This window comes from Athene noctua, chromosome 1, assembly GCF_965140245.1.
Source record: "Athene noctua chromosome 1, bAthNoc1.hap1.1, whole genome shotgun sequence".
NCBI classification, from domain to species: domain Eukaryota; kingdom Metazoa; phylum Chordata; class Aves; order Strigiformes; family Strigidae; genus Athene; species Athene noctua.
In genome coordinates this window covers 83,565,210-83,580,695 of record NC_134037.1, presented here as the reverse complement: position 1 = coordinate 83,580,695, position 15,486 = coordinate 83,565,210, and the positions used below count along the sequence as shown (strand labels likewise).

The following is a 15,486-nucleotide window of genomic DNA, read 5'->3' as shown; positions in this document are numbered from 1 at the left end:
ATGCTCATAAGCATCACTTAAATGTCACTTTGGTCTACTGCAGTTATTTCACAAAATGTTTATTACTGAGGCTTTTCTATTGGCTGTACAAACATTGGAGAGCATTTCTCTCAAGGCATTATTTAGCTTGCTATATTAAAAACTACTTTGATACCTTTTCCTAGGCTGCTTGACAATTGGAGGACAAGTTGGAGACATCTGCAAGACTCTAACTGTCTGAAGACACTTGCCTTTCAAAAACATAATCCCGTACATGGTGCTAAGGGCATTACGCACACACACAAAAAATCTAACATCACCTCTGAACAGCTGCAACAAAACCTGTCTCTCACTAATTTCCTGGCAAAGGAAGGAGGAAGACCACCTCTGCCCAGGGTATACTGCCTCTACCCTATCTAGTCCTTGAAGACTAATTATAACACAGGCATGGAAAAAGGCAAGCCTGAATACTCTGCCACACAGCTGTATCAGGCAGCCATAACCGTGCCACAGATGTAAAAGTTCTATACAAGTGAGTGCACAAATACAGTTATTTCTGTATCTCCTCTTCTCTTTCTTGGTTTTATTTGGAATTTGAGGGATTTATGGGGCTGGTCTCTTTCTTATTCCACTACTTCACAATGTTGGTGCTTACAATGTGTACACAGGCTGCTACACAGAATTTCTTAGATAACCTTAAGATGTCCTCTGCATTGTCTTTACCTGGTCTGCTCGGGTTTTTATTATTACTACTATTATTATTTCCTACTTAGCTCTTTGAATTATAATCCTTAATTAATCCAAATAATCCAATAACCCCCAAATCTTTAAAACTTCTCTCATATTTTATATCTCGATTTGCAAGTCATTAGAGATCATTTTAGACAGCTAACGTGTAAAACAATTGCTCCTAAGGAGAGACCTGAAAGAAAGACAACATTCCTTGTACTTCCCATGTAGCTTGCACTGAACAGTCATACTGGCCTTTCAAGACGAAAAACACAACCAATCTAAACTTGCTAGGACCACACTTGAAGCCTAAGCTTCCAATTTAGTGCCTAGCCAGCGCACAGAGAGTTTCACTGAGTCTTGGCAGCGCAGAAAGCAGTAACATAAGAAGTGTGTGTGTCCACATCCAGTAGAAAGGTCTGGACCCTCATCAAGAAATTCAGTGCCACACCAAGCTTACCAGACACACAGCAAAAGTGTTGCTGCACACCATTATCACTAGTTACAACAGAGCTAAATTATTTTTAAATTATTTTAAATTGAATTATTTAAATTATTTTAAAGTGAATAGCGTGAATATACACAAGCTATTCAAACCAAAGATAAAAAACCTTACTAACCATGCTCTAAGGAATAAACAGAAGGTCCCGAAGAACAACAGGGCAAGCCAGCAGATTTCACAAGGGCAGTCAGAAGCCCTATGGATTGTTCTTCCTAAACCATCAACTCTAGTTATTAGTTCCCAGTCCTACCTCTTAGAAAAAAAGAAGGTAACAAATCCCCTTCTAGAAAAACTAAGCATTGTAACTATACTCAACGTAGGCAAAGAACAACTCCTTGGCTAAGATGAAATGGTTCCTAACTTGGCCCTGGAGCAGACCATCCCATGGAAAATTCTGTCACTGGCAAAAGCTGGCACTGTAGCAAGAAAACTCTCAATCTCCTAACAGAACAAATACTATACTGCTAGTGCTCACTGCATAGAAAGGAAGAAGTGGGAGCTGGTCTTTTCTTACCTTACAGCAACCCGAGACTCCCTGGCAAAGCAGGATTTTCCCCCCACCTTCATTCTCAGAGGAAGCAGAGAGCCAGCATTGATGCACTGCTCAAAGGGAACCTGAGCAGCTCTTCTCATCGCCAAGCCTGCATAAGACCTTGGCGGACCACAAGCATGGGAACACTACAGCAGCTGTCTCACCGTGATCACATTCAGGTTTCCCAGGGAAAGGGAAAATGCAATACCTGATGATTATTAACTAGTTTGGGAACAAAACCGCATGGAGGATCAGCCACATTAGTGCTGCACTCCAGGCAAGGGCAACCAGGCCCTTGTCACAGAATTTCAACATGGGCCTCCTTAAGATTTTCACCACACTAAGCAAATAAAAAATGTACTGCTCTCCTAAACAAGGGCTACAGCAGGATGGGAGCAAGGTTTCAGCATGGTGCCCTAACAAAACAGTGCTGCCCCACCACAGCAGCAGCACAGCCTGGGACTGTCCAGGGTGTCTGAGATTATCTCATGCCCCTAAGACTCCACACCACTGCTGATGCAGAGATGTCAGTACCCCTTCTGTGTCACTGCCACTGGGGACACAGCAACCACAAAGATGTTAAAATTAAGGAAATCTTGCTACAGCAATGTAAAACACCACCAAACTCAGCAGCTGTCTGTCCCATTCTCCTGAGATTGGTGCACCTATCGCTCCTCAAGAGCAGAGCTAGGAATGCAACACGTCCACAGCTCAGCTCCCACTGATCACAGCCTGAGCTATTAGTGCAAATACTGACAGATTAATGTACTGCTCAATAAATGGGAACAGCCAAGCCCCAGCAAACAGCTGTGCTGCCCATTCCCCCCATCACCCAGGTCTCCATGGGCCATTAACAACAGGAAGCACCTGGACCTTAGCCCAGCGCATGAAATTCAACCTCGTCCCTACCTCAGTAAGCATCCCTGGCCAAAACCCTAACAGAGAAGGGAAAGCTCTTGTCCGTAAAGCCATGCTTTCCGACAATGGGGAAAAACAAGTCCTTCCTGATACAATCAGCTTAGCCCTCACAACAAAAAGTCAGATATTTTACAGGGCTGCGGCTGCCTGGATTTACTACACTGAACAGGCATGGTGATGCTCCTTCCTTAGAACCTCGGGGTGTTACCCTGAAGTAAAACACTTGTGTGTGTGGGAAGGAAAACAACCACAGGAATTAGACAGCCATAATGCAAGAAAAAATCCTGCAGCTATAAGTGTTTGGCCTCACAAATAGTCTTCACCAGCACCATTTCAGCTGCCTGTATATCTGCAGCAGTGATAATCCATAAAACTAAGCTGGTATGTTAGTGGAAAGGATGCTTACAGTGGAAATATGGGGAAAAAAACACTTTCAGTATCCCACTAAAACAGCAAGCAAGCAGCTTACTAGAAGGAAAAAAACTATCCTTCTACTTCCCAAGCTCTCTGAAGACTTTATGTCTTTCCAAAAACAAAACAAAAAGACTCAAAGAATGGCTTTCCTTAATGCTCAAAACATACTTTTCAGACCCAAAGGCCTGACTGCCAACTGAAACTCAAAGTGATGCCACATAGATGAGCTGAGCTTGGGACTCCTCTGCTCACCCCATCAATCAGCAAAGTTGTGAAGCCATTGTCAAACTTCCTTATCTACAGGTACATTGAAAATATCACTATCATTTGATTCCAAATTTTCACTATTAATATGCAGAATTTAGCAAGGTATTGAAAAGCTACACTGATGCTGCATGCCTCACCATACACAGATCCAGAGATTTGCAAAACAATTCTGAAAATCTAGTATCACCTCCCAGTTCCTGCCTCTCCCACAGATACTGACCTTTCATTTGTACTCAGTTTTGCAATACTCACTATCAAGCCCTTGACTTTTCGCTCTACAGGTTGCCTCAGGGTCACTCTACTAAGAGATTTTCCCCTGTAACAGTTTCCTGCCCCACTGACCTCTCAGCCCAACAAAATAAACCTTCCAACAAGAGCCCACTAAACCCCTCCAAACAACCAGCCTTTCTGCCATTGCAGAGAACAGGGAAAGTTCACAAACATTGCATTGACTCTGCTCTTAGTTTCAAGCAGGCACTTCACCCACACAGCTCTTTCCCAAGGAGATTTTATCATCTGAGCATATATTCACTGTGTTTAGCAAATTACTGTTACATTTGCAGTTCTGACTTAGGTGCTGTTTGATCTGATCAATAAATACAGGTAATGCACACACCTTCAAAAGGAAAGAAGCCTAGCTAAGCACTATTAAGAAAATGCATTTCCCACCATCCATCCTAATTCTGAGTACACAGCTGTTTATGCAGTAACTATTTACTTTTTAAGGTAAAAATCTAAATTTTTTTTTACACTTGTTACAAATAAACATATTGACAGAATGCAAAAAGAGCAAAGTAACTAGACAATTTACTCTGACACCAGGGTCACACAACTAACACCTATTCGTAAGGCAGCAAGAGAAAGGAAGAGGAAGAGGTGAGAAAGAATAGAAAGTGCCACCAAACATACTCATTAGCCAGCAGGGTCCCAACTAGTAATTTATCACACAGAGATAGTTAAGAGATGTGCTGGAAGGAAGCATGGCTATAAGATGAAGGAGGGTCTGAAACAGATAGAGCAACATTGTACAGGATGTACAGAGGGAAGGCAGAATCCAAACTCTGCGTGCCCCAAAGAATTGTGCTGAACAAAGAAACCCTACTTGAGGCAAGCTCATGATCTCACCCCTCTGCCTGCTGGCTTCAGATCAGTCATTAAGCCACTTTACATTCTCTACATCAATAAATAGGGAAGTAACTCCATGTCAATAGCTAATTCAATTTCCATACAGAAAACTCATGTTTAACAAACAAAGTACTTTGATAGCAGATCTCAGCTTCCATGGCAGCAGCAGCTAGGAGGCTCGATAAAGAAATTTCTCCCTGAAAGCATTTTTCAGGTAAGCAGTTGATGGAATCTGTGCCTACAGGCTAGAAGAGAAGAAAAAAATTAAATGGAGTGTTAGATAGTTAACATTACACAGATTTAAGTAAACAACTCCAAATAAGGATACTACCATGCTTGACATAAGCACAGTAGCCTTTGTTTAGTGCCAGAGGGCCAAGATTTTCCTCCTGTGACTGCTGATTTACAAAGGGCACATTCATCCCAAATACATAAGGGTTTTGCAGCAGTTTTCCTTCAAGAATATTGAATAGTATTACAACATACCCTGGGCTCAATCCTAATCTAAGTGACACAGCATGAAAGGGCTGCTCTCTGGAAAAAGACACAAGATACTAAGGATGAACTTGGAAATCACTATAGCAACTCTGCAGGTTCCTTTCTGTTCACCTTTGAGGTAGATACACCAAAAGAGGTAAGAAAACACCTTTCCACAAGAGTCATTAATTTGCATTATGGCCAAAACCAGAGGAGGCCACAGCCTGTCTGCCGCTCAATTAGAAATAAGGTTTGCTCAAGGAAACTCAGTGCTGAAACAGAAAAAAATCATAACTCCTTCCATAACTTCCATAGCTCAGAAGGTGTTACACACTCCAGTAAATCTCATTTCAAAGGTCAGGTGGTTCAGTAGCTGTCAGAGGCCCAAGTTATGGTGAGCAAAAAAAGCCTAAGCAAGTGTGCCTAATTTGTGAACAAAGTCAGAATTAACCTTTACGGTTTTCACTTTTCTGACTACAAAATATTGTTTGCAGTGCTTTCTGTCTTCCTGTTCATCACTATTAATTTATCCTGGTACTAATAAATCCTCTTTTCTTACATGGCCCCACTACAATTCTAGCAGCAGCAGCAGCTTCTGCCCAAACTTCTGACTTCAATTTACCGAAAAGGTTGATTTATCTAAATTGAAAGAGGGAGGAAGCCAGCAGGAATACAACATTTGCCTCTGACCACTCTTTAAAGTGCTGCTGCACTGTAATCACCAGTATCGTGTATATGAATGTTACTTTCACCACTCAATCTCAAACAACTATAGAGAAAATGGGTAACTTTGACAGTATAAGCACTAGAAGTAAGAAAAAAAGACATAGTTGGACATGGACTTAATCTTAAGTGTACACTGTTCATAAGAATTTGGGGGTTCATTTACATTCCCTTGACCCACCATGACCACAACATTTTAAGTAACCACAAACCTCTAAGCTCAACTTTTTTCTTTTTAAATCAAATATTTATTTTAGACATCCCTACTTTTCAGTTTCATAAGTACCTAAAAGCCCTATCTAGTAAAACTCTACTGTAGCTTCTACTGGAAAACCACCGTCAATGCCTTCCTAGAAAGAACCACAACTTTTTAACTTCAGCAACGAGATGGGAGAATACCCATACAACATAATTAAAGGGACTTTAGTATATGAACAACAAGATAAGTTTAATAAAGTAGAACTTCTCCCCTTTTCATGAGCTACTGTATGGCAAATTGCAAATTAGCGAGTAAATGAACAAATATGAAAGGACAAGTGCAGAGATAACACATCTCAGTGTACCTTGTTCACTTCTTTGAAAAAATCTCATTTACTTTTAATTACCAGTAGTGCTTGCTGTTCCGCAGCATATTTTGTAAAAGCCTTTAATATAAAAGCACTTCACTGCAGAGCTCTTAAACCACTACTCAGAAGCATAGCAAAAAGTTACTCAAGCACTTGTACACAAAGATTAGCACGGATTACCAAAACATGAATGAGCTGTCTTCTATTAAAAACATTGGCAAGGACAAACTGAAGTGTTTGCAGAAAGTCTTGCTGGACTAACGGAGCTCGCATATCCAAAACAACCCAAAAGGCAGCGGACGCATCGGGTGAGCAACAGGCCTTTCTTCCCAGCTCTCCTGAGAAAGGTGAAGCATCTGCTTCTAGAATTTCCGCGGGGCTCCAGCCTTTCACCAGCACCAGTGTCACTAACTCGGGCAGCCCCAGCTCGGGCCAGCTGATGGCTGCTGCTCTGAGGGAAGACGAAGAGGGCAGGCAGCTCGTCCGCACTAGAGGTCACGGTCTTATAAAACCCAGTTATTCATAAAAGTGTACACACAGAGCTTCTCCGGTAAGATGGCAGTTTCCTTTTTCTTCTTTTAAGACAAGCTTGGAGGTATTATACGGGTGACTTTTCTAAGCGCACCGTTACTTCCCTCTTTGCAGTTGATTATTTAAAAAAAATAAATTATACATCTTCGTATCGATATAACTGCTTTTACACTGGCTGAGATGAAATGAAAAGATTTTTGGAGTTTAAAATAATGATGTTATTTCAGTGTTGTAATGCTGTTCCTTAAACTCTGCTTACTTTGAAACAAATGCCAACTGGACACTTAAAAATAATTCCAAAACTTTCAGACTGTGAAATGAAAGACACCGATTTTTTCACCTAAAAAACCCCCTAAATTCCCCCGTACTCCACACGACTTGCCGGCCCTCCCAGCCTGAAGGCCAGCGTCCAACCGAGCCGCCCAGCCCCTCCAGCCTCACTCCCCGAGACCCCTGGTTCGTTCACGGGCTTCGCCCGGCGCCTCGCACCCGTTACCGGCTCTCTGACCGGGCACCTGCCCCGGCGGCGTGAGGGGGGGAGAGGGAGGGGTAACTGCGGGCCCTCTCCCTCTCCCCTCCTCACGCCGCGGGCCCGGCCCGCCCTCCCCCTCAGCAGCCGCCGGGCCCTCAGGCCGCCCCCCGCTCACCTGAGCTCGCCGCCTCCCCCCCGCCGCCGCGGCGCCGCCTGTCGGTACCGCCCGGCCGAGGCTGGGGCCGCCACATCCCGACATCCTCCCCCGGCCCCCCCGCCCGCCACCGTCCACTCCCTGGCCGCCTCACCGGGGCGGAAAGCGGCGGCGGCGCCGGCCACTCCCAGCCGGGGGCGGGCCGCAGGCAGCTCCGCCGCCCTGGGGAAGCAGAGGGCGGCGGGCGGGCGCGCCTTGGCGGCGGTTGCGGGGAGGGAGGAGCGGGGCTCTCGGGGCTGTCCTCAACGCAAAGACCCGGGCGTGGAGCCGTGCACAGGCCCGGAGAGCGAGGGTGCGTCAGGTCAAGGGGGGTCCCGGCCCGTGCAGTGGTCTCAGGCTGCCTGGTCTCTGTTCCCCCAGGTCTGCAGGACACCGGCAGTAACTTGGGAGGGAAGCGGAGGCGACTACGGCCCCGCTCCCTATCGCCGTCGGCGTGAAGGGACCAGCGCACCAGAAGAGTTGCTTCTGCCAGACGTACGGAGGCGTGCGGCCTCCTTCCCCGTGTCCTGGGGAGCTGCAGCCCCAGCACCACCGGGATAGCGCTGTAACCAAGTGCATATACCAAATAAACTATTGGCAAACGACTTGTTTTCAGATTTAGCCATACTGTGCGTTGCTTGGGTCTTACAGCCATGATGTTCATGAGCCCTACTCTGGCACTGCGTTGTGTGTCAGATACTCGCTGAATTCAGCAAGGCATGCATACAGTTAGAGAGTATGGTATTCTTTGGCTTTAAGTTGAAAGTGCTCCTTATGTGTTTTCATTACTTCTGTATGGCTTTACGTCTCTTGATGTCAAACGTGGAGTTTTTCATTTTATTGCAAGGTGCTATCATTTTTATATATATGAACGTGTTTATGCTGGGATAGAGGCAATTTTCTTCACAGTACCTCGTGTAGGGCTCTGTTTTGAATTTGTGGCCAGTGTTAATAACACCGGGACGATTAGTTACTGCTGAGCAGTACTTACACTGGCCTCAAGGCCTTCTTTGCTTCTCATGCTCGGCTGCCAGTGAGTAGCCTGGGGGTACGCAAGAAGCTGGGAGGGGACACAGCTGGGACAGCTGCCCCCAAAGACCAAAGGGATATCCCAGCCCATATGTCCATATGACACCATGCCCAGAAGTAAATGTTGGGGAAAAGGAGGAGGAAGGGAGGACGTTCAAAGTTATGCTGTTTGTCTTCCCAAGTAACCATTACACGTGATGGACCCCTGCTTTCCCAGAGATGGCTGAACACCGACCTGCTGATGGGACGTGGTTAATTAATTCCTTACTTTGCTTTGCTTGTGCATGCAGCTTTTGCTTTGCTATTAAACTGTCTATACCTCAACCCACGAGTTTTCTCACACACCTTTCTGATTCTCTCCCCTGTCCTACCCGGAGGGGAGGGCAGGAGGAGTGAACAATCAGCTGCCTGAGGCTTAGCTGCCTACCAAAGTTAACCCCCAGCAATATACACCAAAAAATTTGAAGTCCTTTTTCTAAGATCGCTGTACTTTCCCTGAGTCTGTCCCCTTGAACTTATATATCATTGCAACAATATGAGTTTCTGCTAAAATCCCATCTCCTATTTTGTGTTATAGATCATTTTAGTCCTCCATCACTTCCTGTGTATTTTCTCCCTATTTAACACATGCATCACTTTTGCTATCCCTAGTATTTCTCTAATGACAGTCAGTTTTAATTCTATTAATACCCATAATTATGAGCTTTATATAAGCTTATGACTGTCCACTGACTACAGCTTTATAACTTTGCTAAAGTAACACCTGCTTCAATCATAGATCATTATATCCACTATATTAGCCATGTAGATGAAATCAGCATTTTTCAAGATGACCTCCATCCATCCTAGTCTTCAAGAATACTTCTGCATTCTCAGATGCAGCAAATGCTATTGTAATTGCCATCTGTGCACAGGGAAGTTTTCATAACATTCAGAAAAGTTGCTAAAAAAAAAAAGCCCAGGGTTTATCTAACAACTGACAGCTTACTGATGTTCTCTGGTTTCAGTCCATTTATTAAGAAATACAGGACATGCTAAGGGAGTTTTGACCTCATGTCCCACTCTGTGCCCTTCCTGACTTGTGAGAGAAAACAGCAAGCAGCTGTGCCTCGCACGCCAAAAATAGCCACGCATCCTTCTCCTTCTTCCTTCAGCCTCGCTGTAGCGCATCTGATTCAGATGATGTCAGTGCTAGCCCCATCACTCAGAGAGAAATTTGTTGTAAAAGGGCAGCTGTACTGGTGCAGACAAAGGGCCTGTCTAGCTCAGCCTTGCCCCCAACTCAAACCCAGGGCAGTTGCCTCAGCAAGAGTAGGAACAAGGCAGTGCACACACCACTTCCTCTTTGGACTCTCCCACCCTCTGACTAATGTCTGCTTAGGGTTTTCCTCAGGTCAGTTTGTCGAGTCAGTAACCTACAGTGGCTCTCACGCTCTCCAGGTGCTTGCCCAGCCTCCCCTTGAGCCCGCTCAGCTTTGGGCCCATGCAGCATCCACCGCTGACAGGTTCCCCAGGTCTCACTCATGACACAGGGCACCAGCACCTGGTGCTTGCTTTGGTACTGGCTGTGTATTGCTGCCTTTGAGAGCTGCCAGATTTTTGTGCTTGAAGAAACAGAGATTTTTCCCGATGCGTCTGTGCCTCTGATGATTTCGTATATGTTATCACATCATGTGATCCCTTTTCCAAACTGCATGGTGCTAAGCTACTCAGACTGACCTTGCACAGAAGCTGCTCCAAACCTTTGATTATCTTTGTTGCTTCTCTCTAAATTTTTTCTGTGTCTGCTTTTTGGGAGGAGGAGGTTAAGTAAGGGTGCGAGTTAGCTAGGGATTTCTATGGTGACATCTTCATGTTTCCTGTTGTGCTCTGTGTTCCTTTTCCAATAGTCTGTAATATTTGATTGGTTTTTTTCTGACTGCTGCCACTCAGCTGAATTTTTTCTGATATGTAACTAATCCCATGGTTTCCTTCTCAGTGGCAGTGATCATCCCAGAGCTTTTCATCTTATATGAGAGGCTAGGATTGTTCTTACTGGCAGGTGGTGATTCAGTTTATACACAGTGAATTTCATCTGTTGTTTGATTGACCAGTCACTCAGCCTCACAAGGTCCTTCTGCAGCTCTTTGCAGCCAGCCGTTGTTCATCCTACCTCAAATAACTCAGCATCAGCAGCAGACTTGTTTCAGCTGCTTATATGTTGAACAGTGAAGGTTCTAGAGACACTAATCAGTCCAAAGCTACCAAAAGATAACTTCTCTAAACTACTATTCAAAACAAGTATGGTATGATCTGTACTCAGAAAGAAGCCTCATGAATGGATTCTTTGCATTTGCTTTGAATCTACTCCAAGAGTTAAAAGTTTATACCAAACTTCAACACTTCCGCTTCAGGTAATACTGCCTTACCTCATGCATACTCACATCAATGTGTATATTTAACAAAAAAGTTCCACCACAACAGCAGACTCAGCAGGTGGTAAATCATTACCTCATAGATAATCAGCAGTATGTGTGAATATGTGTATGCATTGTGTGTATATAATATATATATATTGAACACGGCAATCTGTTTCTTTATCAAGAGAGGAGGTGCTTTTGGACGATCACCCTCATTCAGTTGTCAGACTGTTGGAAAGTAGTTGGAGAGAGATGGCAAATAATTTCTACAGAGGATTTTAAGCATACCTGGAGAAAAAGGTGCAGGAAGCAGATAGACTTCTGAAGCAAATATGAGTAGGTGGGAATAGTATTCTTGGGTTTTAATGCTGTTTGAATTCTGCCCTTCATGCAATGTCTGATCCAAATGACATGGTGGGACATCCAGAGCTTACAAAGAAATTTACCTCCCTACAGTTTGCCCTAATGCACTTTTGGGCAGTACTTAGGTGTCTAGAGTGAGATGGATGGTGTAAGAAATTACACAGAAGACGTACCTAACAGTGGATACTATATGGCTGTCTTCTATTTTAGATTTGACAGGAGGGAGCTAGATTATTTTTTCTATTTCTAAATTTCCAGTTTTCATTATGATGGCATATACAGGCACACCTGCCGAAAGAAATGGTCCTGCCAGCTCCCTCCACTTCTCCAGTTGTGCAGTCCTTCCCTTCCCCCATGCTACTGCCCACTTTTTGCTGGCAAGAGCATTTCTCTGGCACTAGAGTGAACTGGGAACAGATGTGTATTTAAACCTTTTTCTTTTTTTTTTCACCAGTTGAAAGTGCCTGTGAAACTACAGCATTACATGCTGCATCAGAAATCCCACCAAATTTTAACAATCCCCCCCTGTGTACTGAAGGCAGTGCTGCTGCCTCTTTCCTTCTCAAACGGCTTCCTGAGCCCTCGTGCCAGCTCAGAATGGCCCCCTCTGTTTTCCACTCCTCATCTCAGCCTCTCTGCTTCTCACTGTCTCACATAGCTGCTTCTTTGTGTGGTACCTTTGCTTCCAATTGACATCAGTGTATGAGAGCTCCCCCCTGCACCTGCTGCCACAGTGAACAGATTTCCTGTAGCTCGTCCCTTACGACCTCTAGTTTGTCTCATAGCTCAGCTGCAAACTCTGCTTTTCTTCTTCTTGCATTCATCTTTGTTTTTCACTCTCTACCCCATCACTGCTACACCAGAGACCTTTTCTATTTCAGTAGTAAATAACGTATTCACCAAAACATGCTGCTGAAAGGAAGCCAACTCCACTTGCAAATTCAAGTCAAATTCAGGGGAAAAAAAAAAAAAAAAAAAAGGTTTTGCCTAGCATAAAGATGAGGAAAGCCCAGACATGTTAGACTCGTTTATTTTGATCTCTCCGGTATCAAGACATCTTGATCTTTTTAAGCTAGGCTCCCATGTGGCACTGCAGCATCTATCACAGAGCAGAAGAGTAAATAACCGTCATGGCCATGGCCTCATGTTCTAATGCAGATTTTCTCAAGCTATTCTTCTCACCATCTCTCCCTCACTTAAAAAAAACCCCAGCCATTTCCATGGCACCTTTTGAAGCATGGCTTCAGCATGGACTGGGGAAATGCCAATGAGGTGAGAGGCCAGGAAGGGGTGACGAGGGCAGAGCAGCAGCATGGGCTGGCACAGAACAGTGAGACGGTGACTGTGCCCGTGGGAAGGTAGGGCACCCAGCCAAGCTGCCAGATCTCACCAGAAGACTCAGGACAAGGGATGATGATAACTGTGGCTGGCCAGGAGGCTGGGAGATGGCAACTCAGCTCAGTTGTTTGCTGTGGCCATGGGTTCCTGCTCCCCACATTGCTGCCCTCTGCAGAAGCCAGAAGCTGGCTGATACTTTTTCATTGCCTGGTCCTGCTGAAGCCATAACCTCTGATATGCTTCCTTCTTATCTGTACACCCTCGTGACTCAGCTGATACATTTTCTTTCCTCTCAGTAACACCTTTTGCAGGGAAAACTAACACTATCTTCCACTTTTCCTTCAGTTTCACTTTAAATGTCCAAAACCAGAAGAATTAATTTCACTTTCGGTGGTGAAGTTCCTTCCCAAAGGATTGTTTTCTGTCAAGAAACAGTAAAAGTAAGAGCATTTTTGGTTAATCTGCAAAGAACCCTTACGTATCTATATATTTAGCTCATTCACAGAACTGAAGCAAATTTTTTTTTACTTTAATCAGTGCTTAGCTTAGATATACTACCATGCCCTACCCAAAAAGAGATGTTCCAAATTTTATCGTGCTTTAGTTAATTCTATGGGTACTTACAATAACTCTAGAACATGCTTGTGATGTGATTAGCATAAAGGTAATCTTCATAATAGATAAGTAAATAAAATAAATCAGAATACTTAATGCAAAATGTAAAAGTCCCAGTCGCAGTTATTAAACCACAGAACTCCTAGAGACTTCAGCTAAGCCAGGATTTTTGTTAAAAATATTTAAACAACTTCTTAAAACAAACTCATGCAAATCTGAAAGAAACTGATGAGACTTTAATGTGATTGTTGTTACAGGTGAATATATTTCACTTTCCAGAATAATCTTTTTTGGTTTTTGTCTACAGCTGTAACAGAGCAGCTGGTTGACTTTACTGGCATCATTTTCTGATCCTGTTCCAAAGACAGTGACTCAACTGGTGTCAGGGTAGACTTCAAAACAAGAGTAAAACTGATAGCTCATTTCAACTCAGTTCAAAATATTTATGGGATTAAGAATCTTATATTATAGATAACTCAAAAATGTTTGAAGTCTAATCCAGTGGATATGCAGATCAGAAGAGTTAAGCCTTGGGATGTTTATTTTGGCTGAATGCCTTCCTATAAACTTAAATTAGTCCAAGAAAAAATTAGTTTCCCTAGAGACACCTGATCACTAGCAAGCAAGCTGAGGATTCCTATTGCTGTTCTCCAGACTTTAAAAATGGATTTTAGGGACCTTTACTCATTGTAGTGTGGGCCAGACATAATTCTAAATCAGTAGATCAACTAAGAACAGAACTGGGAGAAATAAAAGCAGGAGCACTGGTGGTTTAAAAAGCAGAATAAGAATATCTTTCTCGGCAACTATCCTTTTTACTGTACTAACACCACCCCCACCCCCAAATCCTAAATTGCATCAAATTTCTTTGTCTCACACTCTTCAGTACCTACTGCTTGTCACAAACTGGGATTTAAACATCACAGTACAGCCACTCAGTAAACAATTAATCCTGCATTCATCTTTTTACATCTGGATACAGAATTATTTTCTATTGAACTGTCATTATTATGGGGTTTTTCTCCACAACACATGTGTATTTGGATTTGAACTTGTCATTATTTTGTTGTAGCATTCATTTTGATAGACTTTAACCCTTCAACATGCCATCTTACCCATAAGATGATTATTGTATACATCCATTTTCCTCTGTGGATTGAGTGGATCACACAGAGGGGAAGGTCTGAAATCTGGGCAGTCACAGTGACTCTGGCACAGAGTCCCTTACAAACACTTCCCACCTTCACAGAGCTGTGGCAATCATTTGTCCCATCCTGTAGCACTGGAACGCGGCTGCTTTTGCGGGCTTTTCCACACTCAGTCCCTAGCTAACTGCATCAGTGCTATCAAATGACCTGCTGGTGCTGTGATGCAAGTGAAAATGCTGGCCGAGGAATAATCCTGTGACTTGCCCACAGCTGGGCAACACGGCTGCCCTGCCTGAAGGAGCAGCAGATGCAGAGAAGGCAAGTGCCCTGAGCTGTACAGGGCCCCTCAGAGATGCTCACATACCCAGCCACAAAGAGCATTCAAATGTGTTAGCTTTGGCAACAATACTCCTGATGCCTTTATTTTTCGCATTTTCATGCCAATATACCTTATATGTGTAGCAGCATTTAAATAATATATTAAGCAGAAATACCAGATATTAAAAGTGAAAATATGTAAATCGTGTTCCCTGCATGCCAGAAAGGGGTGCTAGAGCAGGACCACAGTCCAGAGATTGAAAGCTCAGTGCATTGGGTCTCCAGCTGGAGGATGGGGTCTGGCTTCAAATTCAACTTGATCCATGTATGTCTGTGCTGAGGCTGTTCTTGGAGTTTACATCAGGCACTGCAGGTTATTCTCTGTGTGCAACTATGTTAGCAGTAATTGCAGGGGATTTTTGCTGTTCTATTAAAACAACTCTTCTGTTACCTGCAGAGCTTGCAGAGCAGCTGGGGGAACTCACTGACATGGGAAGACTGAAGGGCTTAATTCGGGGAGTGCACACCATGCCTAACTCTGAATCTGTGGCATATCCAGCAGACTTTCGGACACAGGATCAAGTAGGACCTTAAGAGTTTCTCTCAACCTTCCCTCTGCCCAAAGGAGGACTCACATTTCTGGCATCTAACATGCTATACGTCACCATGTTTAGGTCATTGAATCCCACTCTGGGGCTTTACCCCCTGGGTGATGAAGACCGGTATCTTCTTCCTTTAAATAAACCAAATAAAGTTATCTCTACAGCAGCTGATGAAAGGCCTTTCTTTTCCAGTTCTTGAATTATTTCTGTGACTCTCTGATGTGCTGGCAGAAAATTCTTCAGTGC

At 43.9% G+C, this 15,486-nt stretch overlaps 1 protein-coding gene across 1 annotated transcript in view; it reads right to left on the bottom strand.

Annotated features, from left to right (window-relative positions):
• DISC1 (DISC1 scaffold protein) overlaps positions 1–8,083 on the bottom strand; it is a 206,155-nt gene extending 198,072 nt beyond the window's left edge. The window contains exon 1 of the mRNA XM_074899344.1: positions 7,411–8,083. Within this exon, the coding sequence (XP_074755445.1) occupies positions 7,411–8,083 (673 nt within the window). The remainder of the gene's footprint in view (positions 1–7,410) is intronic.
• Positions 8,084–15,486: the final 7,403 nt, after the last annotated feature.